The sequence below is a fragment of the Anas acuta genome, chromosome 3, assembly GCF_963932015.1.
Source record: "Anas acuta chromosome 3, bAnaAcu1.1, whole genome shotgun sequence".
Classification (NCBI taxonomy): Eukaryota; Metazoa; Chordata; class Aves; order Anseriformes; family Anatidae; genus Anas; species Anas acuta.
This window is the reverse complement of record NC_088981.1, coordinates 31,586,540-31,613,335: the sequence shown is the minus strand read 5'-3', so window position 1 is coordinate 31,613,335 and position 26,796 is coordinate 31,586,540. Positions and strand designations below refer to the sequence as shown.

General features: G+C 40.7%; 1 protein-coding gene across 1 annotated transcript; it reads right to left on the bottom strand.

The window, feature by feature from the left end:
* Positions 1 to 19,622: 19,622 nt before the first annotated feature.
* NANP (N-acetylneuraminic acid phosphatase) lies at positions 19,623 to 21,923 on the bottom strand. The gene is made up of 2 exons (XM_068676444.1): positions 21,764 to 21,923; positions 19,623 to 21,641 (listed from the first exon to the last, which is right to left on the bottom strand). The coding sequence occupies exons 1-2, from the start codon at positions 21,851 to 21,853 to the stop codon at positions 20,946 to 20,948; spliced, it is 786 nt and encodes a 261-aa protein (XP_068532545.1). The 5' UTR covers positions 21,854 to 21,923; the 3' UTR covers positions 19,623 to 20,945.
* Positions 21,924 to 26,796: the final 4,873 nt, after the last annotated feature.

Here is a 26,796-nt window from a genome sequence, read left to right as displayed (position 1 = left end):
TGTCTTAATTTGATGGCTAACATTTAAAAAGGAGTGGGCAATTGTTACACTCATGGTGCAATCACTGAGGTCTTAGGAAAACCCTGCCAAAGAGAAAAGGCAAATGAGAGAAAGGGAGTTACAGTAAGCAGTAAGTAGTGTTTGCCATTTAACACCTTTCATTCCCCGGGAGTAGATTACAGGAAGCAGCATGACTTCCTAGCTTAGGGAGTTCCCTTGCTATTGCCTTAGCTCTTCCAGATTTTGAAGGTCAGTAGAGACAACATGTTGAGGACCCACACTCCAGAATTTCCCTTTGTGTTATTGCATTATGGTTAAACCACAGAGCCAGCATAGCGTGACTGACTTGTTAAGCCCAAGGTGTAGCGTGCCAGGAAGGTTGCCAGTTTTTTTTGACTATGTCTTTGTTGTCTTTCAGGATGTAGACTGCCAAGATATGTGGTTTGGCTGAGTGGAAGCACTTTTTGTTTCAGTGTGTCAACATAGCAGGCTGGTAGATCAAAACATATTATTGCTCAGTACCGACATGCATGGGATACTGGCAAGGACAGCTGTTTCTTTATCATTTCAACAACCAGGCATTACAGGATGTGTTCCTGGCTGTGATCTTTTATCTTAATTCATTATAGGTTTAGGAACACTGAAATAGTTGCAACTTTATGTCCCAAAAGAGGGTTATCGGCAAAGGAGAAAGATGTTCTTGTCATTGGTGATTGGACTTGAGAGGAAATGAGGATACCTTCCACCAGTCTTCAGTGTGAAACATGCAGAGATGTTAAGTAGCCAAGAGCCATTCATTCACCATTCAATGCCCACTTGCTCCCAGGACTGAGGACCATGTCTATGCCCTGCAGAAAGCTCAGGGCTTCTTGCTTGGTTATGGCTTCTTGTTGCCTACCTTTGCCTTCCAGTTATGGTGTTATCACCAGATACTCTCACATTTGTTATGCATTCATTCTCTGTGCACAGCATTCTCCGTGCTCATTCCGCCTGCTATAGAACAACTATGTGGTTATCCAGTCTTTGTTGTTGCAGAGGTGCTGGGCAGAAGCAAAAGGAGCCTTCAACATTTGCAGATTCTGAAACTGCAGGATATGGTGAATGGTGTTCATCTGCATCCCCCAGGGGAGCTGTAGTTACTCCTGTCGAGATTTAACAGACAATGCACTGTGCTGTCAGAGGCTAACCTCAGAGAGAGGATCTTTTCTCAGTGGACCTTTAAGGTGCTAGAAGGCAGAAATGTCTACATCAGCTAGAAAAAACAGTGCTTGTTCATCTTGGTCCGTGAGTGAGATTGGAAGCTAACCAGAGTGCTGGCATAAACAGAGACAGCAGGACTTCAGTGTTCACCACTCAGAATACATAGGGTAAGGAGGAGATCTAATGAACTCCACTAATTTCCAGTCTATCCCTTCCTTTAGGCAGGAAAAGGCAATGTCACACACTTTCTTGTTAATTACTCTTTTTTATAGTTATGATTGTTTTCTCCAGTCACAATTTCCTACCAAATCTGACAGAAGGTCTGTCTGCCTTTCTGCTGGGGTTGAGACTTGTGTCTAGTGAGGAAAGCAAAATATTATTTTTTGTGAACTTTGCTAAAATAACAAGTAAAATCATAAGAGCCATCCTTTGAAGGCTTAGAATAGCTTCTGGTTGTAAGAGATAAAGAAAAGAGACAAAAAGAATGCACTCAAAGGCTGGAGGAGCAGCTAAATGTGGATGCCCACCAAAATACCTGGGCCTGCCCACCTGGCCTTGTGGGTCTGGCCACCCCAGCCAACTTTTTAGGATAGACAGCAAGGACATCTACCAGGCTGATTCACAAGTAGGAACCTACCAACCCAACAGCACTCACAGGTGTCTTCTGCTAAATTAAATTGTTGTTTGAAAGAAAAGGAATATTTTGGGGTGAAGGAAGCCTGCCTGTAAGAAATTAGAGGAAGGATTAGGCCATGAGGGATTGATTCAGCTCCTTTCACAGTCACTGTCTCTATTGCAGTAGTCAAGAGGCCATCTACTGAATTAACTGACCCAATTAATTGGCCCAAAGAGTTAGAGTATCTCTAAGTGTTAGTGGGAAATTACCAGCCCATGGGAGACTTTGGTAGAATGTGCTTCACAGGGAACAAGTCACGAAAAGGCCCACTGGTATGTAGTACTTCATCGGTGACATGGAAGAAATTTAAGTTGCTTCATGACACAATTGCAGATGGCACAAAAAATCAGAGAAATATGAATTAACAGCTGTGAGATGCTGCAGGAAAAGTAAAAAAAAATAAATATGGAGTGATAAGAGCCATCAAGTAGAAGGAAAGCCTGGAGGTGCTCAGGTGGCTTGTGCTGGAAGGTGCCCATGCCAGGGTGCCTGTGCCTGAGGACAGGTGCTGAGCACCCCAGCCAGGATCAGGCCCTCTGGTCAGCACTGCTTGGGGTGCTATGTGCAGTCACAGCTGAAAGCTGTTGTTAGTAGCATTGCCATCGTCATCGTTGTCCCTGTTCCCAGTATCAGTACTTTCTGTACGGCTGTAGATCCGGATCGCTTCATGCTGTAGGGACGCTCTGTGACAACTACAGCAACAGCATGCCCTCACCCAGAGACATTTTACTTGTCTGTTAACATACAAAATGCATAAAGGAAATTGCCTGTCAATTTTCCCTCCCCTCTTCTCCATTTTTCATTAAGCCAGGATCACAGGAGTTTACAGACACACACACACACAAATCCTGTGTCAGAATAGTAACTTAATCTTTATCTTCCTTTTTCAGTGGATAGTGGGAAACCTAATCTGTACAGCCCAACTGGGTGTGTTTGGCTGTTCCCCAAACTGAAGCAAGACTTGGAAGATTAAAGTGGAGCTTGGCTCAAGATCAGGTGAATCAGCACAGCTATAATGCCATCAAATGGCCTGCAGGATGGCCTTCTATTCTGTAATTATACAGGCTTTTTAAGTCATAGAGGCAAAGGAAGTAATTTAATTACTTCAAGTGTAATTAAATATGTGACATGAGGAAATGGTGATATGTCTGTTTAGAACACAATTCAGCTGCTTTTGGTGAGAAAGGGAACCGCTGACTGCAGCGGCTGTGCTCTGACGCGATTGCAGCTTTCCACTTAATGCTCACGCTCTTAAATGTCATTTGTGTAACAAACCCTAATAGCAGGTCTTGGCCGGTACATGGCATGAAGCTTCAGACTGCAGGTATTTTCCCCCACCTTTTTATACTACATGAGTTTATGTTAGAACCTGAAGAAGTCACTTGGGGCAAATTCTCATAGCCACTGAAATGAAGTAAAATGCAGTTAGCCTGGGAACAGCACCAGTGAAGATACTCAGGGAAAAGAATTCCTGTAGACTATAGGGGAAGACAGATTTATCCCACAAGTGACTGTGGTCCCCTTTAGCTGGTAAACAGTAATGTTTTGTTAGAAGGGGCACTTGACGGCTAACACTCAGCATTTTCTCGTGTCTTGGTAAATGCCTGATCCCAAGAGCCCTGCTTTTGGTCTGAAAGGCCGAGGTCAGCCCGGAGCTGTACAGGAATGTGCTAATGGGAAGAACTGGAGCCAGGGGGGTGGGATTGTGATGAGTGAAGGAAAAGGATTTAGGAAGTCAGATTGTCAAATCCTGGTCAATCACGGAACGAGAAAACTAATCATATTTTCCCACTGTGCCTGTCTCGTCTAGAGCTGATAAAGGATGAGATAAGCTGAAGAATTCTTTTGGGGCGTTCATTAGAAAAATAATATCAGCATTTTAATACCTCTGGGAATGTGCCTGCTTAACACAGCTCTATGTGTTTTGTAGGTTCTTCCCTGTCTTTTTATGTGTGCTTTTGAAAAAAAGGGCTGGGATTCTTAAAGCCTTCCCCAACCACTGAAGTGGACACTCTTGAAAAAAAAAATGGTGCTTGCTGTTAGCTGGCACTGTTATTTCATTGTGTAACCTTGGTTTATAATTGGGTAAGGTTTGTAAAAGGATGTGAAGTTCTGTTTAGAGATGAGAAAATATGCTATAAATTGGGCTACAGCTTTTTGATGAGGCTTAGAGCTAGGATTTGCGGGAGGAAAGAGCCTAGCTTAGCCTGGGAACTTAAAATGAAGATAAAAGAGAAAGGGTGTTACCTGTACCATCCAGGAAGGCTTTGGCAACACTGCCCTGGAAAGTTACCAAGGAAAAGTGATATTTCTGGGAGAAACTAATGGCTTGCTCAGCTCCTGAAGCCAGTGGTATAAATACCTGCACTGTGTGGGGTCACTCGGGGCTTTTTCAGGCACACAAATGAGGATTGCACAGAGTGAAGGGGCTTGCTCATGGCTCAGGATGCTTCCTCGTAGCCTCTGCTCCCAAAGCTCTCTCTGCTCCCGCTGAGTTTATGTTTCGGCTATGGTGCTGTTACCAAAATTTTCCATCTCATGTTAGACCTTCCTTCTTCATTACACATAATAAGCATTTGCTGATGCCTGATGGCATCTAGATCAAATACCCAGCAAGATCAAACTCAGGGGAGCAGGAACAGGAGCCATTAGGCACTCTATAAAATAGAGTACACCTTTCATGAACTGAAATGGATGTTTGTCAGTAACGAGACACTGCAATTAAATGAAATAAGCCTTGGCAATAGCTCTGCCATATCTGCCAGTATAATACTTCCTCAGCAGCAACACTCCCATGGGAAATTAAATATATGGCCCATGCATTTGCCAGCCTTATTGTCTGGCTGTCTGCAGCAGAGGAACCCTGAGCCTTGCCTCCAGAACTAACTCCTTGTGGATGGAGGGCTTGGGGCTTCCCTGCAATTCGGGTACAAACTGGGGAAAAGGCTCTGCCTGAGCTCCTGTCACCTGCCCGCCCCAGGGAGCAGGTGATAGCAAGGGGCAGGGAGATGGAGGAGTGGTCCCAGCTCTTCCCATGCATTTTCTCCCTCCTGTAAGCACTTCACCTTGCAGCAGACCTAAGGGTCTGAAATTTTGCCTGTAATGGTAATAACAAAAAAACTGCCTTAGTGGGATGAAAAGGTCCAAACACTGGCTGTCCTTTTTGTAGGAGACCACCTTTCGTCACCCTGATGAAGAAGGTTCCTGTTGTTGGGAAAGCCACCCGAGCCTGAGGAGAGCAAGGAGTACCCTGGTGATAATGCCAGGATGAAATCTTCTCCCTTTGGCAAAACAGGCACTTTGAGGGAGTCAGAGGTTGCCAAGGCTTTGGGGGGTTTATGGTCACTGTCACCCCACAAAAATGTTGCAGGAGTGAAAGAAAGGAACCACTTTGCTTGCATACTACTATCTAAAAATACGCAGTGGGGAACATTTCCCATGCTTCCCTAAATCATCTGCAGTCCATACCCTGGGAACCACTCACTTACTTGTTTCTTGTTGTCTTAAAGTATTTTTTCTTAAATTAAGTGTTTACTAGATTGGAGAAAAGAAATTAGAAATGTGTTAATGACTGGTTTCTAAATTCTTCAGCTGAACAGGAAAAAAATAAAAACACAAAGACACAATTGCTTTCACAGGGAATAAAAGGCAGTGGTGTAGCATCTCTTACTTTCCAGAAATAATGTAGACTAATTCAGCTTCAGAATTTTCTTTGGAAAACAAATATTCCAAAAAGTTTCCCAGATATAATTAGCTATCTCTTCTTAGCTACTAGCTTAGCATCCTAGCTATTGTCTTCTCTAAATCTGAGATCACGTTTTTTATAAACAAGATATTTTAAAAAATCAGTCAGATCTAAAAGTGATGCAACGCTTCAAGAATTTCTAAAGACAAAAGCTATTATACAGTTTGTGCTATTAAATATGATGGTTAGGGTGGCAACATAGAATTGTGCTCCAATGTAATTAAGTTCTTTCAATTTTCCCATGAAATTTAGCAGCTTCAAAGTGTATTCTCAGAAAATGCTAACTTCTCCAAGCTAGGTAAATCACACCAGAGTATAACAATCTATGCATTATCATGTAATTTTTCATGTAATTAGATATTCCAGAGACATTTTTATTATTTTTTTCCCAGAACTTTTGAAAAATAGAAAGGGAAAAAATCAAGAAATAAGGTTGGGAATAGAGAGCTTGATAATCAGAACCTAGCTTAGAACATAAGATGGAAAATAAATGTGACAATAGTAAGGGAAACCATGAGCTTTTCATACCAAGTGAAACTCAAGTTGTCAGCTCTCCTTTGAGTTTGAAAAGGAGGTGTACACAAGGTGAAATACTACTAATACATACAACAAGATATAGTTTAGAGATCAGTTCAGCATTTTTTCCTAAAAGAACAGAATTCCTTCTGTGGAGGAATCAGGAGCCCTGTAACTGAATCCCATCACAGGACATAGGTCTTGGACCACCCTCCTCTTGGAGCGGGGTGACGGGCATAGGAAGCACTGTGCATTTGTCAGCCTGGCAAGATCCAGTCTGAAGGATGTCTGTGAGCAGCTGCTAACTAATATATCACACAGTGTTGCTGGCCTCAGGAACAAAGCCCAAAGACCTGGGACTTTGTTCCCAATGGAACTAGCTGTTTTATCGTAGTCTGAAGTCCAGAAGCAAATTAAAATGCATGCAGTGTGGGTAATAGGGTGAGCAGAGCCCCAGGATAAAATGGGAGCCTCTTCATATGTTAAGTGGGTTATGGAGAAGCAGTACGATTAGCCTCTGGGAGCAGTGGTGCAGTCTCTGGACACACTGAATTCACTAAATGAAACTCCTCTGCTGCTCACTTGTGCAGCTTCTTTTACTATAATCATCTGCTGTTACAATATAATGCAGTGGTATTTGTGTCCTATCTGCTGGATCCATAAAATAACAAACAGTGAGTGTCTTAGCTGCAATGGTAATGGGTTGTTTAAAGGAGTGTGCTGAGCTGTTAATAAAGGGGGCATTCTCAATACAGACAATGACATTTAGGATTGGCTGGGGTTTGAATAGGCAAAAACAAAAAGCTTATTAATGATATCAGATTATAATTCTCTTAAACAAACAAACAAACAAAAACAGATTAGATTTGTGTGATCCACAGCATTAAAGTTATTTATAAATTAACATCCTTATCAAAAAAGTCTCTGCTTTGGGCTGGATCTGTTTAGCAGAGTTGGGTGATACATTATCAACATGTTGTGGCTGAAAAAGCCATTTATTTTAAGATCTCGAAATCTGAGATTTACATCAGGAATAATAAAATCTCTGCCCTGCTACAGCTCCCAGCACAAGGGGCTGCTGCTCACGCAGACCTGTGCCATGTGTGCCCCAACCCCCAGATCTTGCTTTTTGGGGCTCTCATTTGGGTCTTTCCGTGGTAGCTGCCAAAAGCCTCTCCTGAAATGGTTTCTATAAGTTAGGTAACCTTTAGCTTCAAAATGATGCTGTTTTGCTGTATAATTTAAACTTAGTCATATAATCTCTTTTATTCAGCTTTGAAATTTATGTCTGCCAGTGGAAGGTGGCAATAAACTCAATTAACTAGGCTAATATAAACCTTGTTTAAATCAAATTAAGAGCATTTCTGCAGTGGTTAGCATCTATTTCATTAAATGTGATTAAAAACTGCTTGGGAGTTAAATTGGTATGGCTTTGAATATAGATAAAGCCGAGAGAAGACAGAATTGGCAGCTGAGCCTGAACTGGACTGGGAAGTTTGGAGTTCTTCTTTGTATCCAGAACACCAGAGCTTTGTTAGTTTTAATTAAAACTTGGACCCTGCAGAATGTAATGGCTGTTGTTTAGAAAAGCTGCCTGCTTGTTTCTGATAATTGGATTTTTCTAGCCCAGATTAATATCCTACAGTTCTGTTTCACCGTGTCCTAGAGGATTCCTCCAAATAATTAAAAAATGAGTGCTGAAGACTGTAACAACCTCGTTAAAATAAAGTTACCACTGCATCTTAAGTTTAGATAAGGAGTTCTTTTCCTTTTGTCTGGAAAGAGGCCACAGTTTCTTTAGCCTTGCAGTGGAAAGAAACTGATTTACACATATGAGAAAAAGGTTTTCAAGCCGTTATTGCCAAGTCCTTGTGCCTCAAGTAGCACACAAGTGTATGGGTGAGCTTTGACAGAGGTCTGTGGAAATAAATTTTGAGAAGGTTACAGTGACCAAATAACAGAAAAGAGAGTGTACGTGAGCGAAAATATTTCCAGAGAACTTCCAGCATGTAGTCTCACGCCGAGTGGATGCTGACAAACAAACCTGCCAGTACTTCATGCTAGAGATAATAGCTCTTCTGTTTATTCATCAGGGTGATATTATCTGTTTGTGTTTTGTGCTGAACATATCATGTAGCAATACATCTCGTGCTGTTCTTTAAGATGCAGGATTGCTTACTCTATGATGAACTAGCATTACAGTGGCAGATCTTATTCACAAGCGCTGGTTTTGGTAGTTTCTGATTTGTTTTCTAAAGAATCAGTGCAGAAAACGTCTGGTACAATGTACCCCTAAGAAATATGCAGTCCCGGAAAGCTGACTAGCTTGTCTTGGGAAAAGATGTTGGAAAGCTTCAATAGAAAAATATTTGGAGGCACTGGGGGAGAATAGGAGAGTCAAAACTGCCCATGTGAATGTTTAAAAAGTATATTAAGATGATAATAACCATATCGATGAACAGGGTCAGTGGGATATCTGCAGTTGCAAGTGCACAACATGCTCGTCACATGCATGAGTCACTGGGGCTTTCCTTGAGGAAGGTACCAGGGTAGAAATCTAAGTTTGAACCTGAGAGCTGACTGATAGCACTTGCACACATTGAAAGGTTTGTAGGCTCGGAGGAGCTCAATTTCCACAACTCCCCTTCCTTTGTGAGACCTATTTTTAGACTGAAACTTGTGTGGTCCATAGCTTTACTCAGTACTTCTTCCCAGGGCAAATTTCACATAAAAAGCTGTTACATCCAGCAATTCCACATTTAAAGAGGTAATTTTTTATTATCCACTTACAGAAATATATTCTTCTAAAGCAATATATATATATATAATATATAATATATATAATATATAATATATATATTATATATATATAATATATATATTATATATATATATAATATTATATATTATATATATAATATTATATATTATTATAATTATATAATTAATATTATAATTAATATATAATTAATATATAATATTATATATAATTATAATTATATAATATTATATATATAATATTATATATATAATATTATATATATATATAATATTATATATAATATATATAATATTATATATATATTATATATATATAATATATAATATATATATTATATATATATATATATATATATATATATATATATATATAATTATTATTCCTTGCTCTGATCGTAAGCAGTGCCTTGTATACTAAGCAGAATAAACACCACTTGAAAAAATATATATTTCCTTGTGATTTTGTGGGAAAGGTTGTCTGAGAACACCCGTATGGAGCCAGCTTGGAAACATGTCAGTCAGGTGTGCAGTCTGTGAGGTGGCAATGTAGGGCTGGCAAGCAGTAGATGGCTGAGGAGGAGGAGGAGAAGTGAGGCATTTTCAGGGGTGATCCTTTCCCTGGTAAACACTTCTAGCCACTGGCCATTGGTGATTTAAAGACTTCCCAAGGCATAAGCTGCACCCAAACCTCTAAATTCAGCATATTCTTTCATATTCATCCCCTACAATGTTGTATCATCTTTCTGAAACCATCTATACCTTGTCACAACATCCTGTGGGAATTAATTCTGCATTTAACATGTAGGGTGTGCAGGAAAGTATGTGAGTTATTTGTGTGTACCTGTTCCCTGATGCTGCGACTCTGCTCGCCCTGTGCTCATCTGCAGAGGTGCTGTGATATCCCTGCCCAGGATGCCCCAGTTTCCCCCCCCCCAGTGTCCTGGTTCAAGCACTCACTACTCGATGGCATATCCTGGTAGTTTTCTGCACAACAGCCCGCTGCATGCTGACAAATACCTGCCAGCAGCTATGGGTTTTGTCTTGGGAAATTCCAGGTAAACCTGATCCCTCAGCCTCTCGGAGATAACAGCTGCTGCTTTTGCTCAAAGGGAATTCCCACTGGCTTTGATCTGTCAGAGAGGACATCACCCCTGAGTTGCTTTGCTGGGGTGAGGTAAAATGTTCGTCAATGATGTGTGACAGGAGCCTCCTCGCTAGCAGCCCACCAGACTTCTCCACCACCTCCCTCAGCCATGCACACCCTACTCTTAGCGGGGCTCCTCTCTGGTCACCCCAGGGACAGCCTCAGTCTGGGCTGGATTGCTGCAAGCACGAGCAGAACAAATACCAGTTATTTCTCCGGTATGACCTGTGGAAATCTTCAGCAATGTTAAATTTCAGCCTTTTTACCTTCCCAACTTGTTGTCTGCAGTGCATGGAAAAGCACTGAAGATTTCAGGAAGTCAGCTAAATGAAGAAATATTATTCATTAAAACAAAGCAGTAACTGGTCGTGCTTACATTGGGTGTGATGCACTGACCAGCTTCCTGAGTTTATTTTATGCTAGGTATAAACTTGTAGTAAAAATGCTTCGCAAATACGTCCTTAGAAGTAGATAAAAATAATGGGAGGACTTGAATGGGTAGGAAAAGGAAAAGGAGGGTAGGAAACAGCATGAGGGACATAATTTCTGGTCACTCCTGTGACACAACCTTTTAAAGTCTCAGTGGTCAAAGCTGCACTGACCATTTACGCTGACTGTTCCAGATTTTTAGCACCAAAATCTTGGCATTTTGTTTCTTTCTGGCCTGAGTAATGCACGAAGGTACTTTAAAATCATTGCATCCCCCACATCTGGTGTGTGTATCAAACAGGCAGTCACTCAGGCAATGCAGCATCTTGTCTCCTAAGTATCGCTGAAAGGCTTTGGGGATTGTTTATGGGCATTTTTTCTGTGTGCAAACATCTGATTATGTTGCTTAACATAGAAAAAAGAAAAAAGAAAAAAAAAAAAAAAAAAAAAAAAAAAAAAGCTACTCTAACACCAGCCCTATTAAGAAAGCCTCAAAATGTTTCATGGGCCTTCAGGAGAAGACAGGCAGACAGTACAGAAATGTTTTTTTAAGTGTGTACCCTCATCTACAGTTATTTGCTGGAGGAAACAATTCTGCTCCTACACAGCCATGCTCATGGGTGAGAAGAGTTGCTGAGTGAATATTTTGAACCTTTATAGTGCTGCGGTGTTTATTCTCATGATAATGGACAGGGCCTAACACCATGCTGTTGCCTTGGCCTAGGAGAGCTTCCAAGGAGGCTTTGTCTTGGGTTCAGAGACCAAAACTTCTGCCAAGGGACAGGCAGAGCTGGCTGTGAGTCCTGTCTCCATCCCAAGCTAGCTGTGTGACCACCAGCCAGACCTGATGGTTTTCTGCCTCATTTCCTCTCAGTTAAGCTGGAGACAGCAGCCCTTGGGCACCTGGGGACATCATATTTGTTATTTTTCCAATTCTGCGATGGGCTGCTGCGGTTGTGCGGAGCCTGCGGGCTGCTCCTGCTGAACATTGATCCTCAGCTGCCGCCTACTGAGCACTGACACCTACAGCAGGGAGCAGTGCCTGTGCTCAGAGTTGTAGCTGAACCTACAGCCACCACTGGGAACCAAAGCCACTGCCAGTAACTGGGGGAGATGCCAAACGCTTCGCTGCTGGGTTTTCAGTTGAAGATCTGCCCATGTTTTTGGGTACCCAGGTAGGAATGGAGGTGCTCACTTCACAGCCACTGCCCAAATCTGTGGCATGGCTGAGAACTTACCAGGCTGAGAAAAATACTACGTAGTAGCAGGTAACAGCTTATAGAAATCCTTCACATGACGTTGTAGAAACAAAATGCTGATGTATTGTCTAAATGTAGAAAGATGAGCTCAGCAGAAATCATACAGGTGTCCCTGCAGCATCAGCTGCAGGAAATAAGTTCCTTTTTTTTTTTTTTTTTTTTTTTGATGTTTGCCTACATAAGCCATGTATTTTTACACTGCCTAGTGAAATAGGGTCTTGTGGTCATTGACGATGCCAGGAGGGTAGTGTGGTGTGAAAAGAAGAATGCTCTGACTTATTTTTGTCTAACAGGATGTTTTAAATTTAAAACAAAAATAAGGAAAACAGGAGGGAAAAAAAAAAAAAAGTGCTTGTATCTGCACCTAGCAAACCTCTAATGCCATCTGCTGAGGAAACTTGGAAAATGAAGTTTCCAGCTATTTATTGCATTGTTCTTGATACGGATGTATTTTAAAATTTCTATTATATAAATATACTGAAAGGATTTTAAGAAGCTCAGGTGAGCAAGTGTGGGCATAATAAACTGAGTGTATTTTTAAAAGCCCAAACTTTATTTTCAACACTACTCCAGACACTAACCCTTTGTAATCAAGTCCTGATATTCAGCTTTAATTTTCTCTTTCTTTGCTCCTAAATTAGGCATCCTCCCTCCCTCCCCCCTGCCCCCCCCCAAAAAAAAAAATCCAAAAATATATTTGCTTCTTTATATATTTGCTTCTTTCATTGTAGAAAAGATAGCATATCTGCAGCATTGAGACTCTTTAAAAACATCCCTTTAGCAGGCAGCAATACAGGGAACAAAAAAAAAAAAAAAAAAAAAAAAAAGCCTTTTTATTAAACAAACTCCTCTATGCCTACAAACCTGAATGCAGCACTGGTCTATAGTGATTTAAAATTGAAACAGAAGAAAAACAGTGAGGCCTATTTTTGAATATGAACAGGGGCACAATATTAAAAAGAAAAAAAAAGTAAACAAAAGTAAACACATCTCTAAGGTAGAGGCTTGTTTTCATTAGAAGATACAACATAGAAATACAATGTAAACCAAAAATAATGCAGCATTAAGATGAACCTCTGGCTGCAGCAGCAGCCCTTTTAAAACAGGTGAAAACTTTCGAGTAACAGGAAAAAAGATAAGAAATATCTCAGTGTTTTAGCTATCAAGATACTAGGCACCCTTTGAAATATTTTCAGCTTAGAGCGATGGAAACAGAGAGTATTTTTACCCAGTTACATTTACAGAAAATAAAATAAACAAGCTGTTTGTGTTGTTTATGCATTTTCTTACTGAAAAGAAAAAAAGCACTTAGAACATTCAGGACCCTTCCCATTTAGATGTCTGCAACAATGGAAGGCATCAACAGTTTGGAAAACAAAGGCTGTCAGTCCATCCACTGCAGACTTCCTGACGAATCGGAACCCCGGTGAGATTTTACGTGTCACAAAACCAGGCCACATCATTCCCAGCAAAGAAAAAATCAACCAGTAGGACTAATGAAAACAGTTGAGACTGGCTGCTTCAAAAAGACAGGCCTGACGTGTTATTACTCTGCTGAAAACGGCACAATGACTTTGAGGATACTTGGTGATCTAATTCATTGAAAGGAGAGAAAAATTTAGTGACATTCTTAACACCTGCACAGCAAAAGAAACAACAAATCATATTGAAATAGTTGATACATGTTGATATGTAGTGATTTTGTTCTCTCTACGTTTTGTTCTCTCTACAGCTACCTGAAAGGAAGGTGTGGGGAGCTGGGGGTCGGCTTCTTCTTGCAGATAACCAGTGATAGGACTAGAGGGAATGGCCTCAAGTTGCGCCAGGGGAGGTTCAGTTTGGAAATGAGGAGACATTTCTGCTCAGAAGGAGCAGTCAGGCATCGGGACGGGTTGCCCAGGGAGGTGGTGGCGTCACTGTCCCTGGGGGTGTTCAAGGAAAGGTTGGACCTGGTGCTTAGGGACATGGGTTATTGGGTGACGTTGGTGGTAGGGAGATGGTTGGACCGGATGATCTTGGAGGTCTCTTCCAACCTTGATGGTTCTATCACAGAATCACAGAATTGTAGGGGTTGGAAGGGACCTCAAGAGATCATTGAGTCCAACCCCTCTGACAAAGCAGGTTCCCTAGAGCAGGTTGCCCAGGTAAATGACTCTATAATTCTATGATTTCACACCTAGTTGGAGCTTTCTTTTACACCGGTCACTAGCTAGGCAGAATGGTCTTCCCACACAAGCCTGAAGGCAATGCAATTGAGCATACTAACAAGATAAGTAAATAAAAAATTGCTAATGTAATGCTCTCTGGCATAGACATTAGCTTGGAAAGCAGGATAAATTGAAATGTTTTTCATCTTTATTTCTGGAAAGTTCATTGAGCAGAGGGGGTCATTGAGCCATAACGATACCTTGTGATTTCCTAGAGTCATTGAAAAGTACAAAACAGTTCCCTAAATCCTTGACCTAAAGTGTAATTCTTAGATGATTGCAATCAGAAGAAAGAACCCAACAAAAACATGTATTAATGCTTTACATGCATTAACTAAAACGCATATTCAAATGTAGTTTAAACTACCTGCATAGTTTCTTCCATATTGCCTAGCAACATATGATTTCCAGAATGTAAATTAGCTGGGTTTTCTCACTGTGGCAAAGTCGCTCTTGAATACAGTTAACAGAAAACCCCAATGTGCAGAGCCAGTGATGACCTGACTGAACACAGAGAAACTGAGGAAATGCATGTTAGTGTTTTGTTGTCTGCACAACATTCACTTCTTAAAGCAACTTATCGTTGCAACTTATTCTATTTTGAAACGTGCAGGAAAGTAACTCAAATTTTGGTATTTTAAACTTGCATTATAAACTCTTGTATCTATAGATGACTAACAGAAGATTTTGTTTGGGGGCTTTATTTAAACATGCTTTTACACTATTTTTTACAAGTTGACAAATTTACCTAGTCTGTGTGATATGAATGGAAGTTTATTGAGAGGAAAGGCTGTTTCAAACAAACACAGCCCAAACACATGCTTGCGGCACACAGCTGCCAAGAAGTGGTAATAAATGTATGTTCTCACATGATCTCATTACAAGAGCTGGCTCTCTTCCATTAGTTTTTACTGACCTGAGAAACATGGATTGCTTTTCTGAAGGACTAAAACTTCACATACTAGCACTGTAATTTCATTTATCATTTTTTAAAATGCCCCCCCCCTTTTTTTTTTTTTTGGTGTTTGAGGACTTTTCACTTTTCACAAGGCACTCATTGCAACTTTTTTTTTTTTTTTTTTTTTTTTAATGAGATGGAATAAATAGCTGAAATATGCTATATGGAGTGGGCAACGTGATTCTCTGTGTTTAGGTCCCTTGCAACATAGGCGCAAAGTTGCAGTTTTTTGCTTTAGACACAGCTGACATCATCTCTGCATTGTTATGCCTCTTGTATGTGCACAGCATGATCTAGAAAGTGAGTTATAATGGAGACAATCCCAGTGCAAGGTTGATAGAACAGTAAAAGCTGTGCACAAAAGAACAGTATACACTACATACATTAGAGATACTTTGCATTTCTATTTGTTGTACTTCTCAACGTGCTCAGATGATTTCTAGGTGATGAGTTTTGTTAGTATAGAACTAAGGAAGGATTTTAAATGTTATTTAAATCTCTCAAGTTAGCTTAGAAGTAAAAATCCTCCTAATTTAGAGACAAAGCTGAAAAAGGAGTCACTACATATCTGAACTGCCAACACTACGTGGTTCTGCTGCTGTATTGTAATGCTGAGAATGAATGACCAGACCGGAACAGCGAGAGGGCAGATGGATAGACACAAATCCTGCTGACTTCACACACAGCCATGGGATGAGTGACCAGTGCTCCTCTGCTGTGAGGTTAAAGACAAAAATGAAGGACACAAATTTCTTTATTATTGTTGACTGAAAGAATTAAGAGTACACTCAGACTATGATAATCTTCAATCTGTAGATACTATGAAAAACTGTGTGTAAGTCTGTGTAGACTGCAAACTCCTCTGTGTTTGGAAGTTTATAACATGCTTTGCATGCATTGCCAGCTGCATTGGCTCTAGGTGCTATTGAAGAATAAAGCTAAAATGTTTGCAATTTCTGATCCAAACTGCATCTGCATCCGGGTTAGAACAGCTTTTTTCCTGACTTCTTGCACAGTCTATTGCCAGAGGCATTCCTGGCTGTTTTTTATGAATCAAACGAGTATCCTGGGAGCAATAACCACACTCCTCCATTCTCAACTTGATGCTTGTTTTTCAAAAGCCTCCCCTCCCAACCCTGCCTTTAATTTCATGAGTGGTTGTATGGGAGCAGGGACAGATTTTGTGTTTAAATGCTGAGATAAGGAGCAGCTCATCAGGTGGCTGTTCTGCACCTTGGCAGACTCTTAAAATACAGGAGGATGATATATTGCCATACATTGCAGCCCAGAACAATTTATTTGAAACTGTAGTCCTTCATGGGTGCTCAACAGGCTTTGAACCATACGTACAATACTGACGATGGTCTCCTTCAAAGACAAACTTATTTCATGTTAGTTCTGACTTTAAACAGAATTTCAGATAGTTACATTTAATGCTTATAGTCACTCAGTAGAATAGATATCTCTATTTGACCCCATCATCCAGCTGTTTATAATCAATGGAGGAAAGTAAGACATCCTGAGGACATAAGTCATCACAGAGTAACTGTTTTACATAGCTCAACTGAGTTGTGCTCTAAAAGTCCCTACATGAACCAACTGGAAGCGTTTCTGACAGTAATCCCACACTGTGTATGTATTTATATAAGGTGATAGAAAACCATGCCATAATTCGCTGTGCTTCACGCAGAATATAGAACGTAAGCACGCATGTAAACCTTAAGACATTGTGTCAGGTAGTGGAGTAAGCATGGTATATTTAAGCTCACCCTCCTACCCATTGGCTATCCAAATTCATATTACAACTCTACTCTAGGAATCTTTCAGCATTTATTTCAAATTATTATGAGAAATTTTTCTGCCTAAGTAGAATTTCTTCCTTGTATTGTAGCAGTGGTTGCTTTAAAGCAGCCGTGATGCTTTCAAAGTCAGTCTGGGTACTGAGTATATACTGAGTATTACTTCTGATGAGTAGACTAACATACTGAAGGGGGGTGGGAAATGAAACTGGGAGAAAAAAAAAAATGCAATATAATTCATAGAATATATGAATTTTAAAAAATAAACATACATTATCTTTGTTCATTTTCTAAGAAGAGAAATTGCTCTGACATCTGACTACTTCAGTCTAGTTCAAAACCATATTGTTGCCATTGCTAATTAACAAGAGCTTCAGAGGAAAAGACAAACAGAATAGGTTCAGGTTATTTGCTGCACAGGAAGCTATCCATTGTCTATATTTCAGGAAACGTGATAATCCTTTGTGGTCACCCCATCCAAACATCTTCTTTCCAATAGCCTAGTATTCTGGTGCATGTCTCCTGCACAAAACATTTGAGTCACTTCAAAGAACTTTCAACTCTGTGCTGAAGTTTTTCAAGCACATAGAAAAATATTCCCATTTCTGATGCTCTTGCTGTCCAGCTTAATGCCTCACACATACAAAGAACAGAGATGCTAAGACATGCAGATCTGTGATACTTCATACACTGAGTACAGCCAAATGCCTTTTTGGCAAGTCAGGTTCAACTGGCAGTGAACTGCAGTTAGGAATTCAATGTGGTCTATACAGTCAGGCCATGAAGTTTCATAAATGCAGAATTACGTCTCAGCCTTTGATTGAAATGATGGGAACTACACACATTCAACATATCTATATGTCAGCGTCACAAATTTTAAAGCTAATTCTGTGCTATTAAAAAAAATAAAAATAGAACTCTTGTCCTTTATTGTAAATCTGGCCACAAACATAGTCACCCACTGTAATACAGAGTGCTAAAATAAATATTTTATAAACAAAATACTTTTATTAGACTAGTACATGGATTATTTTAAATCAATAATTAAAATACAGTTGGTATTACACTTTTGTTACAGTTCATTTAACTAAAGTCAAAGTTACTGATGATCAGCTTCAGTAGGTAAAATTTATCTGAAAGAAAGGTGTTTAAAAATATAGATGGAATTTCTTTTTCTCTTTTTTATTTAGTGTGTTTTGGCAATATAATTTAAACTAGATAACTTATCTAATAGAGCAGATCACTAAGCAAAACCAGAACTTAACTAGAACTGAATACAGACTGTTTTATTGATCTATTTCTGCTTCTGATCTGAAAATGATCCTATTATTATTTTTCCATTTCCATAAGTAAAATTATCTTCTCCTGCTTTTCTCTAATACCTCCATCCAAGAAAACCATCTTGTGTATTTAGAGTTATTCCAGATACGTAGTCCCGTTTTTTTGATAATTACTTCTAAGTAGACTCCCAGTGGAGAAATCTCTCATGTTGATTCTTCTTGTTTTATAGCAGCATCATAATAACATCGCCCTGACTGGAAACCAGTAGTCACATCCAGTCTGGTACAGTTCTCAACAGTGGAAAAAAGTGTACTTGGGTGTGGCCTTTGCAGACCACACTATCACCTGAGCATTCAGCCACAGCATTTTTTTTCATAGATCGTACATATGAGGAAATAACTGGCCAACTGCAAAAGAAGGAACAGACTCTTCTAAAACGAGAGACCTTTTATACAATGAGCAGGTTCATTCATAGAAGCATCCTAGAATGATGCAATGGTAAGAGAATATAAACCTCAACTTACATTAAAAAATGGTAACCTGGTATGTACATCCTTCAAGTCCATAGACAGAATTGTGAATTATTAATATTTGCTACTTTAAATCACAGCTGTGTCAGAAACATCATTCTGACCCCAGTTCTATTAGCCTGATGCTGTGCAAACAATGGAGTTATACTGCCAGTACTTTCAGATGCTGTTGTAAACAAAGTTAATGCTTTTGTATCAGACAGTATGGTTATAATGGATGGCTTCATCTAAGTTATCTTTTCTGTTCTTATCAGGGATCCATCTAACCTTTTGGACACATTTCTACTTTTATTTAATATTCTGATATTCTGAAGATTCTAATAATCTTCATTTTTTTTTTCTCCTCTCAATTTTATGTTACAAGGAATCTTATCAGCAGTGTTCTGCTCATCAGCTAAACAACAGTGACCGTTTTCATACTCTCCCAAAGGCAAAATAAGATCTTAACTTAGGCCTCTTCCTTCAGTATCAAAGGTGTGTCCAGCCAGTCCTGCTGTCTCATACTACATCTGGCCACTCACCATGTCACTGTAATTGGATCACTTGTGGCTCATGCCCGTTTCCTCATAGGTATGGGTGGAGCCTCTCTTCTACTCAATGATCCTAGTGTCTCAAAGGTCTTGGCTCAACAACACGAAGGACGTGGGTGGTTCTACCCTTTTTAAGAATTAATTTGATGACAGGGTTTCAAACTTGTATGAATACTTCCATCTGCTTAAATGTAGGAGAAATGTTATGATGGAGCCCTTTGCCAAGTAATTTAACCCAGATTAATAACACCCTCCTCTAAACTGAATCTGTCACTCTTTGTGAAGCTTTCCTAATTACATCAATTTAAATTCATGTAAAGTTAAACAAAAGTACCGTTCTTGTATACACGATTCCTTCCACTTACCCTTTTTTTGGTAGGGTTCTGTACTCTTTGCTGACCTTTCTTTATAGCCAATGTGCCAGGCTATCTTCTGCCAGCTCCTCAATATTCCTGTTCTTGAAAGGTTTGTCATAGCTTTATTCTAAAATATTAAGTTTGATTACTCACATGTTATCAGATATTCAGCCCTATTTATGTATAGCAAAAAGGTTTAGAAAAAGGCAGGTTTTCCAAGTGTGTACATTTCCATTTAATACATTTGTATTTGAGGAAATTTTTCTCATCTGTTTTGTAGTATAAATAAGAAGTACAACAAAATTAAGTTATTAAGGTAATAATCTGGGAAAGAGAAATATCAGTGTTTTACAGGGTCATCTCTAAAACATCTCGTTTTAGATGTTCCACTAGATGCATCCAGTGGAACAAATAGCACATACACTTTATGAAACCGTATACCTTACTGTAACACATATCATTTTCCAAGTTCCTGGAAGAGAGTTATGAAAATCATTTATAAACAACTAAGTCATACTTCCTCCAAGTAAATCACATGACATACATGTAGAAACTGGATTAAGGAGGGATTGTATAGCAGTGCTTGCTATTAAAACCAACAAAAAAAATCACTGATCCTGCAGTTGACTCTGAGCAGTCATCTACCTGAGCAAGACCAAGAAGTCTGATAAAAATTAACTAAAAAAAATCAGACAGCACAATGATATGAGCTGTTAAAGAGCTTGACAGAACAGTAAGATCATTGAAAGTATCCCTGTTATATCAATTACATTCCAACAAAAACTTGTCTTGTAATCTGAATTACACATATACTGCCTATTTGTATAAGCACCATGGTAATATGAAGTAAAACCTTATCCATGAAGTCCCTCTGATAAATGGTCCCCTTTACAAATACAAGTTCTATGTACATTTAAATATTTTTGGCAAGAGGTACTGATTCTGTAAACGAAAAGTCACTGCAAATTCTGAAAAAAAAACGCTAAAACTTGAAAACTTAAACTTGAAAAGGGATCAGAGGTAATCGTTTCCTAGTAATCTGCTACATAATAAATTCTGGTTTTAGAAATAGCAAAGTTCACTTCAGTTTCTGAAATAAGCTGCAGATCAATTGAGACCTTTTACTAGCTTGTACAACACTCTCACTTTCGTGTTCACACTGCAAACAGGGCTTGAACCGAGGTTTCTGCTGAACTTACAAGTCAGCAAGGCATGTGAAAGGTCACAATATCCAACTTTTCTTTTCCAGTATAAAAACAAGGGACTAGGAACTTTGGTCAGAGACGAGTATGTTTTAGCCCATCTGCTGAAATGATTTTCAGACACAGGCAGTTATCTTAAATGAACTGCACTCGCGTCCTTTATATTAATCTAACACTCTTGTTTCTATCCTGTTTCACTGACAGCTATGCTCCCGCTCGCCCACCTGCTGTATAAGCAAGCGTAACATACATGAGTTTAAAATCCTAGGGTCAAACTTTTAACATGAGGATGGGTCAGGAGCTCGGTGTTGTCAGACCATCTGCTGGGTCTGTCAGCATGCCCCATTACTACTGACGGCGTGCTCATTTCCTAACTTGGCATTAACGTTGCGCTCCATCTTCTGTAAAACTGCCGGAAGGTCGAGAACGGAAGAAATGACATAGTGAGGTACCGGGGAGCTATCTGCGGGGGTTGCCATCGTTTTGTTTAGCCAGACAGTCGCCTTCAGGCCCGCGTTGAGGCCCCCCTGAATATCGGTGTCGAGCGAGTCACCCACCATGACGCACTCGGCGGGCTGCACCCCCAGGAGGTCGCAGCAGTAATGAAAGATGGACGGCGCCGGCTTCTCCTCCTTCTGCTCTCCTCCCACGACGATGGCATCGAAGTAGGGCTGGCAGGCACAGGCTTCGATCTTCTCCCTCTGCGTCTGCCGGTCCCCGTTGGTCAGGAGGAGCAGGCGGACGGCTTTCCGCAGCTCCGTCAGCATGCCTCGCGTCTCCTCGGCCAGCGTGAGGTGCCGGAGCCGGGTGCTTTTCCACAAGAAGTAGCACTCGGCGGCCAGGCTGCGGTTCGCCTCCCCGCCGATGGTTTCGCGGATCGCCTCCTCCCAGTGCGAGATGCGCAGCTCGGTGATGCAGGTCCTGGCGGGGTCGTGGCACTCCTTCAGCAGCTTCGCCTGCACCTTCTCGCAGATGGCGCGGGCCTGGCCCTCCCCGCAGCGGTGCCGGCACCGCAGCGCCTTCACCACCTGCAACCGACAGCACACCCGTGGCACCCGGCCCGAGCCGAGCCGGGAGGGAAGGGAAGGGGACAAGGGGACGCGGGGAGCCCCGTCCTGCCCGGCCTTAGGGCTCGGGGCCGGGGTAATACCTCCTCGATGGCGCGGCGCCCGGCCGCCGCCGTGTCCACCAGCGTGTTGTCCAGGTCGAAGAACACCGCCTTCACGCCGGGCGCCCCCATGGCACCGCCGCACACTCGCCCAGCACGGACACGGGGCTCCCGGCAGATCCTCCCCTTCCCTCCCCTTCCTTTTTTTTTCCCTTCCCTTCCTCTCCCTTCCCCGCCCCTCGCCGCCGCAGGGCGGAGCCGCATGAGGGGCGCGGAGCGGCCGCCCCGTCCCGTCCCTCACAGCAGCCGCCAGCCCCGCTCACCTTTTTTTTTTTTTTTTTCCCTTTTAAGAAATGTTGGCGTTTGTGAGAAGCGACCTGCAGGGAGGAGGAAGAGGTGCAACAGGCAAGAGATGCCCTCAGGTCGGCTGGCAGCACAGCATCTCTCTGGAGAGACACCTGCTGGCAAGGACAGCCACAGTCCCTTCCACAGCATCGCAATTTATTCGAGATAAAGCCAAAGCCAGTTATTTCAGTATAAATACTTTGGTATTTGGGGTATAACATTAGAGTATTTGAAATTCCAAAGGTCAATGTTTTCTAGAACAAACAAATCCCAAAAGGCGTGAAAGAACAAATTTTACAGTTGCATGCACCGACTGCTCTTTAGGAACAGGTCCTTTACCACTGGGTAGGCTTGATCAGTCAGGTAATACTCTACTGGTTTTTGATAAAACGTTTTGATAACCAGTTTATCTTTTCAGCCAGCAAATTTTGTTGATTGGTTTCTGCTAATACTGCTGATATCAATAGACATTAACAATTCACAAAGCTGGAGGACACTTCGTATCTTACCAGAGAAACTGGAAGGTCACTCCAAGTCACTTGAAGTTTGGAAAACTGCACCTTAGTCATCAACCTGCTCGTCAAGCAAAAGATGCTGGGTCACACAACACATGGGGCCAAAAAACAAAACAAACAAAAAATTCCAGACTGACCAACCAAAAGACCATGCCAAAGAGCTTGGCAATTAAAACTACAGAAAGCAATATTTAAAGAAAGGGATTCTGAAAAGAAACATATATGTCTGAGGATCCTGTAGTTAAAGAAACAGAAGTAGTTTTAATTAAGTTTAAGAGGCAAAACCTTAAGAATAATTGCTGTCCTATAATAGGTTTCTTACCCAAGGTGAGTGTTTGGAGATGACATGTTTGAAGTCTTGGATGTTCAGGAAGTCAGAAGAGGTGGCACATCATGCTTTCTAGGGTATATGAGCATGCTGACAGGCTAGTCAGAGAAGGAGAAGGGCTACTAAAATATATTTGTGTGTATTTGGGAAAAGCTCGTTTGGTACATTGCTGTACCCCGCTGTCCATAAGTCAAATGATGGTGTGCAATTCATTTTAGTTTACCCTGAATGCTGTAAATGTACTCAACGCAGAAAAAGCAGTAACTAAATTCATGCTTGTAGTCAAGTAGTACCTGCAAGAGGGAGTATGTGATACTTCTGGGAATAACATATTATTTCTTGCAAGTTTCACCTAATGTGTAGTTAACCTGGCAGTGACAGCCACTGTATTCATAGACAATGTAGAAGAGGATGGGAATCCAGTCACACAGTTCAAGGACTGGCTAAATCAGAGTTGTTCCAAACTTCATGGGATACCAAAAGCCTATCTATAGTTTTACTAAATCAAAATACTGTCAACACAGAACAAAACAAACAAACAAACATACAAAAAGACTTTATTATTATTATTACGCAGAGGAGTGAGACTAAGAATTCTAAATCAGATCAAAAGGAATATTTAATCTGAGTTAGATTAATAGGTTATTCATCACTGCAGCAATGCACAAAACAAAAGTAGAATTATAAATATAACCCAGCATCACTGCAGTCAAATGAAGAGACACCTAGCTGTAACATCTCTTTCAGGAACTTGAAATATTTAGGCAGCTTCTCTGTAAGCATTTTTTTTTTCCTCATCAGAGACAGCCTGAACAGCTGCAGAGCCCCAGGCTACAGTGATTTACTTTCCTCCCCAAGATGTTTTAGAGTTTCTGATTTTTAACAGTTCTCATGAAAAAGCCCCTTCTATAAAAAATGACATAAACCTCTAGCAACATTTTATTTATTTATTTATTTATTTTACTTTAATTAAATGATATCTTGGAAACCAAGCAGTATTCAGTAACCTCATTTTACCCAATAAAATACTACCTCTTACTCGTGAAGGCTTTGCTTTCCAGAAATCTGAAATCAGGTAGATATGTACATGGTTGAGTTTAGCTGGGCATCAGCGAAATGACTGTCAAGTTTTAAACACCATGCTTTAATTTTCCACCTGCCTTAGTATAATCTCCTCCTGAATTTGCTTTTGATTTAAAGGTACAAGAAGGTACCTTGAAGAAATCTATCTGATGAAAAGCTGATTCAAATATTAAAGTTTGTCTTTACTAGATGCTCTGTTGGATTAAGCTGAAACGGTAAATTTAAGCACAATATAGATACAGAAAATATAATTACATACTGGATTCAGCTCTTGAATTTGGCAAAAATAAATATTTTACATTGTCTTGAAATTAAAGGTTGAAAGGTCAGCCAGAGATGTGTAATCATATAAGGCAATTAATTTATATTCTTTAGTCTTTTGATTTGTAAAACAGATTCAGAAGCTGAATTATAGTTGCAAATTAAAAAATGGCTAAGTGGCATATCATTGTGTGAGTACATGCAATAACGGATCAGTTGAGGGGTAGCTAAACAGGATTCAAACCAGAAAACTTTTGTAACCAAGCATAACGTGAAGATGAGTTGTGTTTGATTCTTTAATTAAGTAGAGACCATAGCAATAGTCACATTTCAAGATATGTGCATACAACTTAACAAAAACATCATACAATGGGTGAGCAATTGGCTGACGGGCAGGGCTGAAAGGGTTGTGGTTAATGGGGCCACATCTGGCTGGCAGATGGTCACTAGTGGGGTCCCTCAAGGCTCCATTTTAGGGCCAGTCCTCTTCAATGTCTTTATAAATGATTTGGATGTAGGACTAGAAGGTGTTCTGAGCAAATTTGCTGACAACACCAAACTTGGAGGAGTTGTGGGCTTGGATGAGGGTGGAAAGGCCTTGCAGAGAGATCTGGACAGATTGGAGAGCTGGGTGATCGCCAACCACATGAAGTTTAACAAGGGCAAGTGCCAGTTCCTGCACCTGTGATGGGGCAACCCCCGCTTTACGTACAGACTGGGCGATGAGACACTGGAGAGCAGCCCTGCAGAGAGGGATCTGGTGGTTGTGGTTGACAGCAAGTTGAATATGAGCCAGCAGTGTGCCCTGGCAGCCAGGAAGGCCAACTGTATCCTGAGGTGCATCAAGCACGGCATCGCTAGTCAGTCGAGGGAGGTGATTGTCCCGCTCTACTGTGCGCTGGTCCGGCCTCACCTCAAGTACTGTGTGCAGTTCTGGGCACCACCGTACAAGAAGGACATGAAACTGTTGGAGAGTATCCAGAGGAGGGCAACGAAGATGGTGAAGGGCCTAGAGGGGAAGATGTATGAGGAGCAGCTGAGGTCACTGGGCCTGTTCAGCTTGGAGAAGAGGAGGCTGAGGGGGGACCTCATCGCAGTCTACAACTTCCTCACGAGGGGGAGTGGAGAGGCAGGTGACCTATTCTCTGTAAACACCAGTGATACGACCTGTGGGAATGGTGTTAAGCTGAGGCAGGGGAAGTTTAGGCTGAACATCAGGAAGAGGTTCTTCACTAAGAGGGTGGTTGCACACTGGAACAGGCTCCCCAGGGACGTAGTCACTGCACCAAGCCTGTCTGAATTTAAGAAGTGGTTGGACTGTGCACTTAGTCACATGGTCTAAACTTTTGGGCAGACCTGTGCGGTGCCAGGAGTTGGACTTGATGATCCTTATGGGACCCTTCCAACTCGGGGTATTCTGTGATTCTACTCTATGATTCTGTATACAGTAAGTGATTTTGAGTATTTGAAAAAAGGCTACATACTTATCCAATCAGTGTCAAATCATCTCACTTTATATTACATATAATATTACAATATTAGTTATGAAGGGAATTGTATTAGTTATGGGAGCTGACATATATATTGATGTGACTCTTAAACTTAGTAAGTCCTGACTCTGGAAATATTATTGAAATTTGGTATTATCTGCCATTGGTTTTTAATTATTGGAAGAACACAGAAAAGAGAATAGTGAAGTGCTGTGCTGTGCTATAGCATCAGAGTATATTCCAGAAATTCCATTCTGTAAGAGAAATGTTCTCCTCAACATATGTTTTAGTGTATTATTTAGAACTTATTGAATATGGATTCATTTTTGTCTCCAGAAATTTGGCTTTTTTTTTTTTTTTTCAAAGAGTGGAAGAGGTTTTGCATTACATAGCAGCCCTATTAATTCCACCCTTGTTGAAAAAAATGGACCATTTTCCATCACTATTGTGTTTCAGTTGTGAAACTAATCTTGTGAAATTAGCTTTATGCTATTGGCCACCATAGCTGTATTTACGCTAACAAACTAAGCAACACCATACAACTTTCCCAGGCACTAGATTGTGATTGTCTCTATGGTTGGCATTAATGCTATAATGGCTCCTGGTGTGATTTTTGTTTCCTAAGAAATTTCCAGATTGGGCTGAGGCCATTTACTAGAGGGAGTTCGGACACAGCCTAATTTGAGGATAAAGAGAATACAATTAAATGGCATGTGGGTAGGACAGCCATTTTCAAGGCCTGTAAGTGGTTCGAGGCACTGATCATTTACTGGCATAGCATAGCCAGTGGTTTACATGCTTGGAAGTAGAATATGCATGTGTTGGCAGGGTGAGAGTCTTAAAATTTAAGAACAGCAAAGGGTTTTGATTCTCAGTAAGTGTTATATTTGAGTAAGAGACTGTTAAAGATGAAACATATTCACTTTGTGTATTCCCATTTGAGGTATGGAAAAAGGTTCCAAATGGCATTTAAAACATTCACCTTACTATGGCAGAATTTAATGTTTTTCTTTAATTCTATCCATTAGTTGACTTGTAATAAAATGTACTACT

Coding starts and splice junctions, on each gene's coding strand:
- NANP (XM_068676444.1), bottom strand. CDS start 21,853: ATGGGGGCGCCCGGCGTGAAGGCGGTGTTCTTCGACCTGGACAACACG. Junction 21,642..21,763: donor GGCGCCGCGCCATCGAGGAG/GTATTACCCCGG, acceptor TGTCGGTTGCAG/GTGGTGAAGGCGCTGCGGTG.